The following is a 17,868-nucleotide window of genomic DNA, read 5'->3' as shown; positions in this document are numbered from 1 at the left end:
CCTGTGGTCAGATAATCTGACATGGGTTGAGGCCCTGGCCCAAGTGCACATCTTATTGTTATATGTAGTCTGGTAATCTGACATGGGGTGAGGATTTGGCTGGAGTGCACATCATCATTGTGACCAATAACCACTGTAATGATCAATGGGACAGTGTCAAAAGATGTCACCTTGGCCAGCAAAATATCATTGAGAAAATGGCAAAAAACTATATTTTTTCCCAAAACCTTTGACTAAACTTACCAATTTTTGCTAGAAATTGCTTTTATTTAATATATTACCAGGTGATGTTGCAAAAAAACGGCAGAAAAAATCTGCAGACAAAAAAGTAAAATAACATACCTCTGAAAAAAGGGCCATAACGTTTTTACCTAATCGACTATAAAAGCCAAACTTATTGTAAACGATACCCAAGAAGTTTATCCAGATACGATAAAACTTTAGTTCCAGTTGGCCCGGTAGTTTTTGAGAAAATTGTAAAAAGAACTCGTGTCCTTAAACTTTCCGACAGGGGTGTACCTGTAATAAACGGCTAAGCCATTTTTCAGTTAAATTGGCACAATCCACACACTCATAACCATTTACCAGAGTTAACCCTTTAGCTCCTAGAGATTTCATTTTTTAGATACCGTAGTTCCCTAAAGCATTTTCACATTTTCACAAAAAAAGACAAGTATTCGTCTTTTGGAAAAAGAGATAGAAAAACTAAAAGATAATGTACTACAAGATGTGTTTATTTTGTTCTATGGAAGTCTCTACACATCGGAGGGTTTTTTTGTGGAAAAAAGGGGTCAGGTAAGAACATTTACTCATGTCTCCTGGACGCCCAGATCCGCCCGACCACGTGTACTCCCACGCAGACGACAAAATGGCGCTAAGATAATCACAGCATGGCCCATGTACATCATAGCAGCACTTCAACACATAAACCAATGACCAATGCACGTAGCAGTGCTGCAATGCATGTAGTGCTTAGTGGTTTTGCAAGTGACCCTTATAGGCCCTTTTCCACACACCCTCCTACCTCAATTCCTCCTCCAATATCTAAGTCTGAACTTCCAAAGTCATCAACACAACTATCTGAATTGTCGCTGTCTAAATCCAGCTGCTGTAACACATCGTCGACTCCAAAATAAGCCATTGTCCTGCCACACAATAGCTCCACAATGGCGTGATTTGCAAAATGTCAACAAACCTTGGTCCCAAACTTGAACTGAAAATTACACACTATCGATACACAGCAACATGATAAAAACTTGCATGCATTCAATGCAGTATACTTCTTGGTACCTGAAAACGAGGTTGGTCTCACTCCACAGTTCCATGTAATTTTCCATTTATGATTTATGCCGTCGGGCGGTTGCGGGAGAAACGGGCAGGGCGGTTCCGGGCGTCTAGGAGCTAAAGGGGAACTCAGCGAGGAACGCTTTCACAGCCAAATAGACTCGTCCAAGCCTGTCAAGCCATGAAATTTTCGTTGTACGTTGTGTGTGATAATTTCAGAGTTTGGGGGTCCGAAGTTGGGGGGGGGGGGGTAATTTCTGACGGCTTTTTACCCGCGAAACAGCTTTTTGACCACAACGGGTTAATTTGAGGCCCCAAACCACACAAGTAAGCCAATTGGACTGAAACTTCATCATTTTCTTTATTCTTAGATACATCTAATTATCAATATATAAGAAAAATATATTTTTGGAATGGAAAATACCGTTCAACTGGTATGGTGAGACGCATTGATCTCAAACTGGACTATTATCGTGTAAAACCGCGAGCTGATTGGTTTAATAGAGGTGCCTGACCTTAAAAGTTGAGCCGGTGCGGGCTGCCGGTCAGCCATTTTTGTTTTCATCACCATTTGCCGTCTTTGGCCATTCATTTTGTTGATCGATTATCAGGATCGCGTAAATACATTCCGTCCACTTGGCCCAGTTTTGAAGTTAGTTTTTAGATGGGGTTTACTAAACTATTATAGGTTCAATGCACTGATGACGTCTCTCATAGTGCATCCTCTATAATCACATACAATGTTGCATACAGCGTAGAGACTTTGATCTAAACCCAAAAATACTTGTTTTATTACACGGTGTGTATTTAATGCAGTTGAGGCTGGGGCTTTAGGTCAAAGACCAGAGCATAGTTTCTGGTGTTTGTTGCTACACCCAACCAGGAGATTTGATGATAGATGTTCGCTGGACGGACGGTGTTTTTGATGATCGACGCTGGTGATGAAGCAACCGATGTGTATATAGATGGCGCCCGCGATGTTAGGACGCCCGGTTCTTTGGGTTTATGCAACGTCATTGATCACCACGTGACTCGCTCTTTAAAATCCGTTTAAAGTTTTGGTGAGCCGTCTTTGCTTTATTGTCTATCGTCTATTCGTCATATTCGCGAAAATATGCCCCTGACGTGGGATGCATGGCATGTCCCGGGTTGCTCCCGAGACCAATTAGTTGGCACTGAATTCAGGAACCTACACATTGTGTAGATAGAGACCGAGAGAAAGTCTCTGTGGCACATTCGAGGAAGATTGGTATTGTGACCAAAAGAGGGCAGGGCGCCATGCACCTTTGACACCACCCAGATCCTACAAACGGTCAAAATCGTACCATAATTGCCGGACTGGAGACCAAGGAGCGGGCTCTTATTCATTGTAAAGGAGATTTTTCAGGCACATAATTAGCTGACATCCATAAGATAGCCAGATATAATTATATACTTTTGAAGTTCACGCCCACTTTTTGTTTGTTTTATTCTATGAGTGGCAGATTTTAAAGAAAACAAACACATTTAAACAGTGATTTGTTTCGCGTCCTACGAATTTCGTTACCTGCTACGGATACAATTCATTGAAACCGACTCACAGTAGCTGACAAGCCAGGCGGTATGAGTCGGTCGCAGGAATGTATTTCATGTAGTATTCATCGCAGGTCGAAGAGTATGTTAGCTTCTGCGTCTGCGCCATCGCTACGACCATTGGCCTAGACATCCTAGTGAGTTCGTCATGATTTCAATGCCAACAATCGCTGGCCCCCGGGGAGCGCCCCTGCGCCTGATTGCTTGTTTGTCTGCGGCGTCTAGGCTATACTGCGCACTGCGTATAGCAGCTAACTGGCTCTCGTTAATATCGCCTGGTAAACCGGCTGGTAAAGCATAATATATACGTTATATTGTCGTCATCTGACAGCGCCGGCTGACTGTCTGAATTCCATGGAATTGTGGTGTATTTGTAATTAGGCCGCCATTAGGGGACATATGACTAGCTGTAATTACTGAAGGCCACACTGCAACAACGCAATCACTGTCATATCGGCTTGCACACAGGATGTAAATAGCGTTCTTTGAGGATTTGAGAAACAACCAAACGAGTAAAGATGCATCTATGCAGTGGATTATATCTGACGATTGTTCTGATTGCTGTGGTGTTAACGGGTAAGATGGTTGTCTTCTTTGCTTATACATATCGTAGTCTTGTAATACTCGTATAACCGGTTATATAGCAATCAAAAACACTCGGGAATGCGATATAGCCGCTGGAACAAGATGAAGATTGCTATCTTCTTTTTCCATCGATTTACTAGTGGGGTATAGATGCTCGGGCAAGCCAGGAAGATGTCTGCCACATGTAAATTTGTGAATACTTCGCGTGTTAGGAAGCCGATTGCCTTAATACTGAATATTTAGTATTCATTGATATCGTTAACCCGTTATGACGTGTCGTAGAAATAATAATATGTCTTTAAAAAGCCAAGAAAGGCGACGCGGCGAGGCCGTCAAAGATGGGCAATCCCTATATTTTACGGTTGAAAACCTGGTTTGGAAAACGACGCGGAGTGTGTTGGGGCGTTGATTTCAGACAGACAAGCTTACTTATTTCCAAAGGACAACTTGGGCGTGGGATTTGTGTGGCCAGGCGGATTATACTCTTGCTCACCACCACGCGCCAGCTCATATATAGCGTCATAACATATGATTATCTATGCACCGGTAATGACTTTCACTACACTCTAATGTATGGGGATTGACGAGAATTTACGTGACTTGAGCGAGAGGTCATAGTCCCGTTATTGTAATTCGTCGTCGCCATATTGAATAATTCAACCCGTGGCGCCACCAGGCAATGATGGTGTCGATGTGAATTATAGGCTAATGTAGTAATCCGCGATGAATATAATTGAACAATTTCATATTTGAGCGGGTTTTTTTTGCGCTGTATCGTATGAATTGAACTAAGTAATTTCATAAAGAATGTTTGCAATTGACGGAAGTTTGTAGGACAACATCTGAACTGAAGTAGTTTTGGTGCCAGTGACGTCATTAATAGCGAACTAGCACTAACGTTCTGGTCGATTCGAAGTTGCGGTTGCTTTCGCAATACCAGTACTTGTTGCGGAGTATTTTTTTTGGCATGGCATGCAAATTCCACGTGGCTGCCTGCTTACATTCCGTTAAAGCGCACTGTAATTACAGTTTAATGATATTTCAATGAACTTGGTTGGCACGATCCAAGGTACCAAAAGTCATGGTCCCGGCCGAGGTCACGGTTCAGCTTGAAGCCGTTTTATGAATAAAAAACGAACACATCTCATGCCTTGGATGTCCCTTTAAAGAAATGGGTAGCTATGCATGGTAAGGATAAAAGTTTGAAATGACATAGAAGAGAATGCCTGGGAACAAAGGATTCTATTATACACTTCAATCTCTTCGCTATTGGTGGTCAACCTTATATTAATATACCATAGTCGCTCGAATACAAGGGCCTGACACTTTTTCCACGGGGATATTTTCTACTTCTACACCGGTTAGTAAGGGAACATAGCAAGAATAAGTGTTGGCAAAAGTTGAGGAAGCGTGTGGCAAAATCAGTTTTATTGACAATGCATAACTTCGTGGAAAACAATATTCGCCGAGCGCACTCGTTGGAATATAAGAGCCAGGAACAATGGCCAATTCGGGACTTTTTTCTAATTTAGGTTAGGTCATCATCAACCTTGATATGTTTCTTAAAATGTATGTGGGTCACTTCAAAGCAACTTCCTTGGCACAGCTGTTAATTCACACCAGTTAGTCCGGACAGTATTAACAGCTTGCCAAAGGACCGAATTTTCTAATGGCTGAATTGAAAACGAATTTATACTCTTATGCACTACTTTAACTACGGCATCCATGGCACTTACCCAATATGCCAAAAGTGAAGAAATCTAAAAATATGGATTGTGATTGAGAGCAACGGGTCGAGGTTACGGTATGGATGCATCGATTTTCAAGCCAGTATTGTCTGTATATGGCTTGAATCTCCGAGAGCAGTTCCAAAGCTGGTGACAGTCACAGTAATACCATATATGGTGTGTTTGTGTTTGGTGGAGGTGGGAGGGGGAGGGGGTGGGCACGGTTCTCTACTACTACTACTAGAGCCTGCAGTCTTCCACAATATGCTACAAATCACTTGTTGTAAGCAATCGATGTTACTGTCAGATTTACATCGTTTTCTCATTTTGTTCTTTGTAAACTCTGAAGATAAGTGCTTTGAAGAAATGAACAGTTGCTTAGTTGGCAAGACAGTAGTTTTTCGGCGCCGATGGTCTCGAGTAAGAATTCGCTGGGAATATACAGTTCCTTTTTTTTCATTTCCTCAGAGCGGTTCTGGTGCCTGTCATGGAACTCATACATGCATCATGTTTTTCTCAGCAGTTACAGGGTATTTGGTCGATCGTGTTTTCTTGCTCGGCCGCCTAGGGTTGTCTCCATGGATAACATATTCTAATCCGTTGCTATAGTGCTAACCGCGCGTCATATATGGAAAACAGGTCGTTACATTCTAAATTGGAAATAAGATTTTTCCCTCAAAATCTAGCTACACATATATTTGAAATGTTAGACTATCAGTCGAGCCTCATCTAGCCTAGTGGTTAATGCCGCTCGCTACCACGCAAAATGACTCGAATTCGATCCCGCGGAGAACCCGGGATCGTCTATGCCAGGGCAGGTTAAAGATCCCACCAAGTGAGAAACCTGAGTAGCCTGCGAGATAACAAATATCCAATTGGCGCCTAAACCTTTGTGGCTTGCAAAAACGTTCATCCCGCCTTGGAGGAGGAATACTCCCTGGAGAATATCAGCAGCGAACGCTAGGGAAGAAGAGGACATTTGCCGAGTCGCGCAACTACGTCATTACTTGATTGCCTACACAAGCCGCCACTTCAGATTGTTCCGCCACGATTTCCTGGAGTGGATCACAGGTGCGTGAAGATACCAAAGTCATATCAGGCGATCAACACAATTATCACCAAAAAAATCCACGTACAAGTATCGCTCCAAGGGTTTATGCATTCTGTTTCTGTAGGTTTTGTGGTGGTGTGAACATCACTGATCACTGAGTGATCTGTTTATTCTAATATCATCACTCGCATGCCTGCGACACAGCCGGGACCTCATGGTGTAATGGAAATGTCTGTGTAAAGAGAGATGATTTCCTTCGATCTTCTTGAAGAATGGAAGCTATATTCTGAACTTCCAAACCACTTATTGATCTTAAAAGTTGCTGCGCAGTACAGTAGCCGTGAAGGAAGTCGAATATAAATGACTCGCTCTGTATTTGTTTTCTGGAGTGATAGAGTACACTCGGATATTTATGAAGACACGAATATCAATTAGAATGAGACGAGAGTGAAGTGGATGAACGAACAAATAGTTGCCGCAATAAAATATGAATAGTGTTGGTTTTTAGCTACATGGGTGAGCTTATCTCATCACGTCTTGTCCGTCGTCCTGCGTCGGTCGGTCCGTCCGTCGTCCGTCAACAACAGGGGCAAGTTCAGAAAGGTCAAACTCTAAATTTCCACTGAAGTTGATATATTTCACTACTAATTGTCTGAGATTCTTCAAATTTTATAGGGAGACACCTATTGGGCATCTGTACAAGTTGACTCAATTTAGGTCAATTGTGACCTAGTTTATCAAGTTCACAGAGGTCAAACTATAAAAGTGTCATTGACCGTGCCACATTTTGTCATATCTAAAAGTCAATTTAAACTCCATATGTCATTTCATCTGTAACTAAATGATTCCCAGGTGAGCACAATGTCCCCAGGACATATCATTTTATCAAGTTGTAGATTTCGTACACTATTGCATGCGGAGAGGCGTTTCGCTATAGGTTTCTCTTAATATGACATGGACTGAATTTGGCCATGCTAATTTTAAAGAAATGTGACATATTTACAATAACAATAAATATAAACTAATGTATGCATTATTGACACCGCATGCCTATATATGGAGATGTTGTGCATTGCTCTTGTGAGAACTATGGACTATGAACTATATCTGAAGATTGTAAGCTTTCGGCAAATTAGTCCGACAAATTAATACTCTTTCTGTTGTAAGGCACGTCGTGGCACTCCTCAATATCTACCATGATGTTCAAATATTTCATTTGTAAACAGATCTCTTGCAGCTATTCATTGAATCGTAAAAAAGTGTCAAAGGGAATAACCTTTTTTTCTCAAATCGCCCGTTTTCACCATCTGATGATGACGATAGTCATGCGTTCGTTGCATATTTGACTAATTTGGTCTGTTGATCGGACATTTCAAGTACACTACGACATTCTACTTAGAAGTAGATGCTTTAAAAATCATACAGAATAAATAAATAAATTCAGTCTGAACAAGCACACACCACCCGGAGGAGGACAAACCATAATGCTCTTTGACCAAGATTAGCCATGGATTATGTAACGCCCATTAGACTGCTGCAATAACGCGCCCGTTACCAAACAAAGCAGCATAAATTATTCGAGACCATTATGTAACACTATTACTGGGTTGTCTAATTAGGGTATTGCTTTCTTGTAATATGGCGCAACAGCTATGGGATAGCATCCGATATAATACAAGTAAACCTTTATTACGTAAGGCAATTCCCCACCTACATGTACATATTGCTTTACAATATCGCTTAATGATGGTGTGATTATTTAGTAGCGATGTTCGTAAGCAAATCGGCCGTGTTATTCCGTCCTGATTCATAAGGCGATTTTATCTTTGGGAAAATCGAAACCTCCGGGTAAACTTGGCTCGAGTCGATTTCCTTGACAACCCTAGCGGAGTTGACCCGGCTATAAGAAAATTTACAGCCGTGATGATGTCAAACTCCGTTATGCACCGGTCAACCCCCAAGTTCACTTGGTAGACAATTGATTATCTTCTTCGTTCAGGATTTGACATAAATATCATCACCCAGAATGGCATTCACATTCACCAATCCTTTGGGGCAGGATACGTCTCTGGATCACCCACGCAAATGTGCTGAACGTCAGCAGATCACTGTCATCATCAGTGACAACACCAGTTAAAAACTTGATTACACGGAGAAACCAATGAAAGTCGCCCATCAGTATGCCATATACCGACCGCACCCACTTTCGAATTTTGCGAAGCCATGCTTAACATCTTACTTAGAACTGTCTCAGGTAGAGTCGGGCAATATAGGACCGAATATATTTAACCACATCCATCTTGATTGCCAGAAAATCGACATTTCACGAATACCATCGTCCAAAGCTCGTCGATAATAAGCAACTTCCATAAGTCCACGATTTCGACGTGTTTTTCGTCATATTTTTTAACTGCTCGTTTGGGAATAGTCGGCTGTGGAACTTCTCGTGCATCGTCATCATCAACGTCGACCTCGCGTCGATCCCTACGCAAGGGAGTACAGGGCTTGCATTGAAGGCTGCATTAATTACCAGTTTTGGCCATATTGATTCGGCAAACATAGTCGAACATTGGCTCGGCCAGCAAGTATATTTGCCTAAGTTAAGACAACAAACTGATGTTTAAAAATGATATTTAGAAAAAAAGGCAAACATCGACTCTCACAATTTGTGTTACTGGGAAGTCTTGCTCAGTCGATACTAATTATATCAGCGCACGTAAGATCGATAGGGATATTGAGAAACCAACGTGTTTTCTTCAATGCGTACCTGCGCCCGGATCCCTCCCGATCCCGCTCAATATTTTCGAATGAAAAAACTTTGAAGAAGATGTGTGTTAACATTTTCAGGGGTATGATTGTTGGCTGACAATCAAAGGCGTGCCACACATACCCGTCTAGAATATATGACATTTAATCTTTCCTACGACTTTGAACCTAAAACCTGTCCCGGTTTGTGACTTGTTGAGGACAGTAGATTTCTACTCGACGTTTACAGGGACCGTGTATCATGAATTGAATTTGTGATGCGCGCAATTTTCCCGGCAGGCACTATCAAGATAGGCTGCTCGGAAAGGGGGAAAGCCTGCCTCGAGTACACCAGATTAAGATAAGATTATCGGTAAGTTGGAGAATCGATTATCCAGGGTAAAACCGTAAGAATTCGGAAGTACTTTCTGTAATTTCTTTTGCCCCGGTCGCAGGCTGCACGGACTTAAAGAACTCCCGGGCTGACTGGAATTTATATACAATGTATTAGACAGACGTATATATTAGACATATGCTTATGCTTTTGTTACACCTCAGCTAGATCACCATCATGCCTGCGTGTTAGAATGACGAAAAAGAACATTCATTTTCTACACCATGTGGTGAAGTTGCGATTGAACGGGATCTTTAATTACTTGTAGGTTTTTATATGTCGATCGAAATATAAAAGCTGAATACAGTTTGTTAGGTTTGATCAGATTGAATGACTCTGGTTTGATTCAGCTTTATTAGCTACCTTGGTTGTTTTGCCAGCATTCAGTTTCACCACTGATGGAGTAACTGTTAGATGTTTAGAATGCCATTGTTGAAGGTATGTCTGGCATTTGCTAAAACAAGGTGATATTGCATGACGCTGCAGCAATCCATTTGAACTAAGTACCGTTTCTCTACTTCTCACAGGGCGCCGGCTGATTATAATCCCAGCATCATCTCCTCTCATCATGCGTGCTGATTGCAGCAGTTTTAACCTTTGCCAGCAGTACACTTCTGCCATTTCGAAACTTGGCGTTCCTTTTTGGCTTTTGCGTTTGTATTTTTGCTTGCATCTGCTGAGCCCTGCAAGGCAATAGTACGATTTTTATGCCGTATCATGTAAAAGGTATCATGTGTTTATATTACATCAAGGAGGGAACAAAAGTAGCTACCCTAGCGTGCAAGAGTACAAATTTAGATTTATTCACACAATGCTTGCGGAGGGGGTTATTCTCTCATAAAAATGCTCCTGCCAGTAGAAAATTTACTGATGAGAATGTTAGATATACTATGTAGGTATTGGTTTTATAGTAATCAAGTAAGGTGGTTGGATGACGAAGAGCTGATAGTCGCTAACACTAGAGTCGTGGGAGCGTGAAAAAAAATAGACGGGCCAGGCGCATGAAAAACCTATGCCCACTTTATGTGAAATGTTTTTATGTTTCATTTTCTCGCAGTTTAAGGTAAATTTCACAAATATAGATATTGAGTAAGGTACATTGGCAAACATAGACAACCAGAACGGTCAAACCGGTATGGACCCATCTACCGTTTACCAATTGACAGGGGATGAAAGGGTTAACCAGATTTCGTCATGTAGACGCAAGAAGCGTTGTAACACTGTCTTCTTACTGGCGAAGCCCGAAGATGCATCCCATACTTTGATTACAAAATAATCAAGTAGCATACGTAGGATGCGATGTGACTCCCTGAGGCAATTGCTTAAGAGGTACTCACAGGAGCGTGGGATTCGTTGGTGGTCCCCAGGTGACTAATATGCCCAGTACGGAAACTGGGATTGCCTCTAACTGAAAACTTAAATTTTGTGAGTGCAAGCGTGAATCATGCCGACATATATACTCTAATATGGAGACATCCATCGGCGACTTCGAGCAAACTTAATCCAGCCCATCTTGTTCCTGTCTCCTTTCAATGTCATGATTAAACTGATGGGAGTGTACCACATGACGTATACGCTAGACGTCCTTGCTGTGACAGGACTATTTTCGTGGAACAAACTGCATCTTCCTGCTTAACCTCTGCATACATCGACTAACGATTTCGATTGATGTGTCGTCTGGATGAAAAAGCATCTCAGGCATAATAATAGTTTTTCACGCTGGGGACTCGAAAAAGCAGGCGTACATTTACGGCCCCGGAACTGGCATGAAATAACCCCAATGATGATACTAGCCCCCTTCCTAACCCCACCCCATTATAAGAAAGTGAGAATATGTCCCTGCGTCATGACGGTTGCAGCTGAGGTACGTGTACTACTTCTGTGAGCACCAATGTCTCAATCACATTCATGTATGTGTTAAGGTTCGTTCATGCACTGCTATTACAGGCGTTGTTATGTAAGTATTTCCTATGGTCGAAATTAACGATCATACACTGCTGATAATGCCTATGTCGAGGTTATAAGATTATGTTGTTATTTTCTTCTTCATTGGTAGTTATTTCCCCAAGACACGAATCCACATCCCGCACTTCTTGCCCGCCATTGATTCTTATAACATTCATACCAGGTACTGTTGCCAGGGTAACCCGACTGGTGCGCAGTTCAAAAGACTCGATTTGTGTGTGGGGGACATGGCCAGCAAACATCATTGCTGTTTGATCGATTGGCCGATCTACTTGTAGTGGCTTATGGCAAGAGACCAATAGACGAGACATACCAACGATTTATTACCCTTATGTACCGTCTTGTAACATCTTAGACTACTTTAACCATAAAACTGGTAACGCTATTTAAAGGGGCAAGTAGGGAATGTTGGTTTATCACGGAAACAAGGTTTCGAGAAGGACCGGGACCTCTCCAAACTGGATCATTAGAATATACACTTGTATTTGGCGATGTTATTGTCTCGCCAGAAATCTCTCAAAGCTGCAATTAATCTGCAGGTTTTTTTACACAATTGTGTCACTGAATGCGGCACAGCGTCACTGAATGCGGCACTGCCCTTAATCTATTTGTACAATTATGTGTTTTGTAATGTCTTGGTTTTTTGTGTGTGCGTGCCACTCGTATTCTCTTTTCTGTGTCGCCTGGTAGTCTCTGCTCATTGTCTTATGACAACGGAGGGAAAACACCGTCTAAATTCCTTGAAAGTGCCTAGTTAGGTGTCCTTTCTGGGAATCATTTTTTTCCGCATTAAGTTTTTGTTGCCCCTTTGCATTGTACCTCACATTTGAAAAAATGAAGGCCTAGCCCAATACGCGGTCCATTTTGTATACAGTGCTTACTCTCACCTTAAAGCCTTCCCGTTGATTATATCATGTATACCGTGTTGTCAAAGGGTTACCAGGGCAAATCTTTATAACATCCACCTTGGGGTCGATAGCTAGGCCTTAAGTGGCAAGTGCTAGTAAATCAAATGCGGTCTAATTTCCGTATTGCAGTTCCCTTCTCATCCGCTTCAACGGGGTGTACGTTGTTAGTATCAGTCGATCATGGGTAAGGAAAATAGAAATGCAGTATACACAATGCCGGAGTGAAGTTATCATCCATGCCACTTTGCTGCAACTTTTATATCTGTATGCTCAAAAACAATGTTCTGGACGTATCAATGCTACTAAAAAATTCAAATTCAATTACAAATAACAAATTTATAACGAACGGCATATAGCCCTTTGAAACGGTGATGCGCTTCGCGGTGTCTTTTGCACGGTGCCATATCCACCCCTCGGCCATTCTATTTGTGGTGCCAGTGTTTTTTTTGCATCCTGAAGTAATTTAGTCTAGGAAGTTCAAGATACGTAGCAGGAACGATTTCTAAAGTCGCATTTTCACTGGTTGTTTTGTCATGCTGACGGACTAAAGAGCACTGTCGCCTCCGAGGTGCGCACTGCAACCTGGAATCTAAAAACGCTTTCTGAACGCTACTTGATTCATGGTCTCACTAGCCAGTGGATACAAGGTCGCCACTTTGTACCCCCCCCCCCCCCCAGAAAGAAGTTCTTCAGACGCTGGTCGTTTCCATGGATATGAGTTGGTCTATCGTGTTCCAAATTGTATTTACTTTAACGCCATGGCTTGTGAGACCTTAATGATCAAGTGGATGAATTTCCGTTATCATAAGGTATCACTCCTTATTGGATTCCATACCCTTAGTCAGCCCATGGCAACCATCTAAAATCCATTTTAATGGCAATTGGGAGTATCAGTGGGCCAGTGGGGCCACTGGAACTCAATGTGCCCACATCTGACTTTTGACAGTTTTGACTGAAAATAACCTCTGTTCATGAATCATCGCGCAATATGCATACAACATTAAAATGGTTCGTATATCCACTTATTGTTGTAAACCCATGATGTGACATATCACTGTGCTTGTAATTGCCTCTAGTTTTTATATTTGTGATAACATGCGGCTTGAATGATATCATCTGTGCATTAATGATTAAGTGGACAAATTTCCGTTATAAGGTATCACTTCTTATTTGATGCCATACCCTTTGTCACCCCATGGCAACCATCCAAAATCCATTTTAGTGGCTATTGGCCATGGGAGTATCAGTATTCTCCGCACTCGCCTTGGATACCCATTCAAAACATGAGACTTGTGGTACTGGAACCGAGGTTGACAGTAAAATCTCGGATGCTGACCTAAAGGTGATGTACGTCTGTTCTTTACCGAATAAGGTCGATTGTCTCACGGGTTTGTGTGTAGGACCGGAGAAGCAAACATTAACCGCCCGATTTCCTCAGGATGGTTAATTGGCGTCCGTGATTTCGTCAGACAACCCTATCACGGGGGGGGGGGGGGGGGGGGGGCTCCTGTCTCTATTTTTATTTTTAAAGGCAGCAACATTTGTCAACAATCAGAGAAAAGGTGGCCTCATACAATCCTGATCTTTTCAATATGGTGCGTATGTGTAACGTCGCAGTTATATAGTCATGTCAGCTAACGCGTGGTTTGCATAAATTCCTTTCACAATTCATGCAATTTTTAGGGTTGGTTCAATACCTGGCACTGGCACACTGACACTGGCACTGGCACTGGCACTGGCACTGGCACAAGCACTGATCCATCCCAAAATGGTTTGCAGTCCACTGAAATTCATAGGAAATCAGACTACTTGTAGGTTTGTAGTCTGGCCTATGTCTTGACCTGCTTACTGCATACTGTAACCTTTACGTGGGCATGTAATTGACATGATAGATTATAACTTATTAAGTGCGACAGACTAGAACTGACCAGCTGAAGTCTGCAGCCCACTGGCTGCGGTGAGGCTGTATATTGTATTTTTTAAATTTTGTTTTTAAACTTTGACTGGATTCAACTTAATGCTGACCATCAGATTTACTTTTGAAAAATGTATTAAGTCCCTGAAACACTGTATTTGCATTTTCTAGCAAGAAAAACATGTCAGAGCCAGTGCAAGTGCCAGTGCCAGGTATTACATGAACCAACACCAATTTTAACCCTATTTAGGTGCAAGGCTGATTACGGTTCAATAATGTTGATTTACCTATACAAAACTATCTTGATGCTGGTGTATTCATTCCAAGAAACCTCAACAGAAACATCGCTTTAGAGAATTTTACTAGTTATCAGCGCTGCCAACACAAGTTTAAATCACTCTATCCTGGCTTGTCATGATGACCCAGATATTGTATTGTTGTGCAATCGAGCTGATATCATCTGATCATTGTCATCACTCTTCGTGACTTGTCTGCGCCTACAAATCATGTGTCCATTAGTGTACCATATAATATTCAATTTTTCTTAATAAATCATGCAGAAAATAGAATATTGTCTGGAAATTCCAAAACACTTTCATTTTATTCAATTATTATTGTATCCAACTTTCACTTATAATGGTACCCAAATGTCGAGGCTGACTGCGTCAAAAATGAACATGTTTGGTAAAAGAGGAAAACGCCAAGAAAGAAATCCGACAGATTTCAACTAGAATCTGCCAGGGGCCTTTTTTCACTAAAAACTCGCGTGTTTCACTTTCGGAGAGCAGAGATTAAGAAGATACACATCTTTTTTGCTCATTTTATACCCACCCGAATTAAGTTCTAGGCCTCCGAGGTTGGGTGATATTTCCAAAAATTACCCAAAATGCGAATAGTTTCTTCTTGGCATAATGAATGTTCGCATCCCGGTTGTCCTACACGGTGACAGGTCTGTCATTCTGCGCAGCTTGTATTACACATCTACGATCATTTTACACAAAATGACGGGAACCTACGAAGATAGACACCAGAAACTGGGTAAGATCGGTCATGCACAGTTGACTGTAACTACAAATTGCATGTTCCGATAACTCAGCGGAAGCCGACAATACTGGCACGATAGGTTTGTGATGGGGTTTACGCCTGAGAAGCACTGTCCACGGCAATATCCGATTACAATACATTACAGACTTGAAACAAATCGATAGTGCACTTGGTTACAATAATGAATTATGTCAGTATGATATTGTAATGTCGGCATGTTAATCATGAGGAGATTACTTATGGAATAACTGGCGTCATTCGCTCCGCGGTTGGATGTTAGCTCTGACTGACCGTGAACAATAGGCAAGTTTCGCAACCCCTACAAACAGCAAAATACGATGGTCTGTCACATCTTGCCACCAAGACCTGTCTTAATGCATTTACCCGACAATCGTAAATCATGTACTTCATCGTACGAGGAATTGAGGAAGTTCTTTTCTGCCTCTTATCTGATTTCCTGGTTTACATCCCATCTTATAAGACGTTTGTCTTTGTCATTCTGGGTTTCTGGAGCATGAATATACTACAGGGTGTTAAAAATACTTTTACTTTTTAGAATCTTAATAACTCTTTTACCAATTATTGTATGAAGAAAACAATTTCAGACATGGAAAGTAGAGGCTATGCGAATTTCTTTGGGATATAATGTGTATTGCTGTCATAAGTGGCTGTTACGCAATGGGATCCCTGAAAAAAATTGGCAATTTCTGAAACAACAGATTTTCAACTCACAGTTTAGAATCCCCTTGTTTTCCTCTGTGCAGCCACTATTGCCCTATCTCCGATCGAGGATTGTTCCATTAGTACTGAATTTGTTGACATAATTCCGCCATTTGTCTTGAAATGCGATCATGTAGCCCATATTCTTTAGAAAATGCTGTGTTTAAAAAAGACTCCGGTTATTTGAAAAAAATGAAATCACTACAAAAATTCGTTGTTAAGCAGAATATGGCATCTTGTCAGTGTGAATGCCAAAGAGATTATGTCCTTTGCCGTGTTGCAAGACTTTTGGGTGGAGTCATGCATTAATAGGTGACTTATGCAATATCTACCCTTTATATTGCATGCCACTGTCCATTTGTTGTTTACTAACAATCCTGCCCTGGTTGAATAAAATGACATGCAAATTGGATGGCTTATTACGTAATAACTATTGGACCGTTTCATGCAGGTATTTTTCTAACGAAATTCTCAAAGCCTCTATGTTCCATATCCGAAGGATCCCATATAATTGTTTAAAATAGCCTTTATTGAGGTTTTATAAAGTAAAAGTATTTTTAACACCATGTAGTTCTCTTGACGCGGGCCGTTTTCTTGGTAATGAATGGACCTATCCTTTTCGAAATGCTAATGGGTTCTCAACAGTTTGGTCTCATCAGAAATCCGGGATATGTCATGCATCACGCGCGAGGAACAAGTTTGAGGACACGTCCTAGGGGTCAGGTGCACTGGCTAGTGACACCTAAATTTGAAAATGCCGGATTTCATGCAAACTTAACAGCTACTCTAAAGAAAAAAAAAATCAATTAGGTGATATCTTGATATCTCTTAGCAACGGGAGCTACCGACAGAATATAGCGTTAAGATCTTCGATTTATTCCTATGGAAGACTGCCAATAGTCTTTCATTTCAATGTTTAAATTATCATGGCTACAAAAGACATCTTATGAATATTCGAATATAAGCTGAAAAATATCAATTTTGACCGATTAAAATAGAGTTAATTAAGTTTTAAATAGAAGTCATAATTTGAGACTTCAACAATCCAGCAGACTATACGATGCGTCATATCTGTTTCAAATTTGAACTCGCACATCGAGGCATAGTGCGTGAATGTGCTAACGATCCGTTTTTTTCTAAAATACATTTAATTTGATTGGTATAAACAAATTAATGCCCTGAAAGGCCTCGGTTGACAATTTTCTGAATCCTCCCTATTTCCGTCCAAATATAAAAATAAGCGATCGGTGAGATCTAGAATGCATATATGGCTATATTGTACAAAAATAAGTTTTCAAATAATCCATCCACTTGGATCACTTGTGGTCAATTGTAACGAGGTCAATGTGTCTAAACCTGACTGACTGACCATGAAAGCCGAAAACTGCAATGAAATAAAATATCTCCGCGACGAATTAGGGAATTAAATCTGCATGTAAATGGTGTGAATTAAGCATTAGTACAGAGGATCGCCGCTTGTCAAAAATCCTGGCTGTCTGTGAACCCCAACCTTAAGGTTTAGTTTTCAATTCTAAAATACCTTGGTACCGTAAAGTCAACTTTTAAATGGAAAATGCATAAGCCTCGTTCTGAGAGCGGAGTGTTTTGGACACGCAACCAAGATGCTCTACCAAAGTTCCCTCGGGTTGCACTAAAATGTGGAAACCATGCACACGTCACGTCAATGGAATTTCGGCTCACTTCAGAAGTTTGAGGCGCTCAAAACACTGCTTCAAACACAAATCAGTCAAGGAAGCATCAACCACCCTAAGTTTTTTAATGAGCACTACACATATTTGCCGAGAAAAACGCTCCAAATAGCCCATTTGCGCGGATTTTAGCATCACTTGAGCGAGCCAATGCGGACTTCCTATGCGCGCTGTACAAAATGTACATGTCTCATTTTCTGTAACGTTGCCGTAACATAATGTAAACAATGGCGCTACCGGCGCTCCGGC

General features: G+C 41.3%; 1 protein-coding gene across 1 annotated transcript in view; it reads left to right on the top strand.

Moving 5' to 3' along the window:
* Positions 1 to 3,070: 3,070 nt before the first annotated feature.
* Positions 3,071 to 17,868, top strand: part of LOC135490598 (hemicentin-1-like) — a 41,285-nt gene continuing 26,487 nt past the window's right edge. The window contains exon 1 of the mRNA XM_064775824.1: positions 3,071 to 3,432. Within this exon, the coding sequence (XP_064631894.1) occupies positions 3,375 to 3,432 (58 nt within the window). The 5' untranslated portion in view covers positions 3,071 to 3,374. The remainder of the gene's footprint in view (positions 3,433 to 17,868) is intronic.

Source organism: Lineus longissimus, chromosome 7, assembly GCF_910592395.1.
Source record: "Lineus longissimus chromosome 7, tnLinLong1.2, whole genome shotgun sequence".
Lineage (NCBI taxonomy): Eukaryota > Metazoa > Nemertea > Pilidiophora > Heteronemertea > Lineidae > Lineus > Lineus longissimus.
This window is presented reverse-complemented; position numbering and strand designations above follow the sequence as displayed.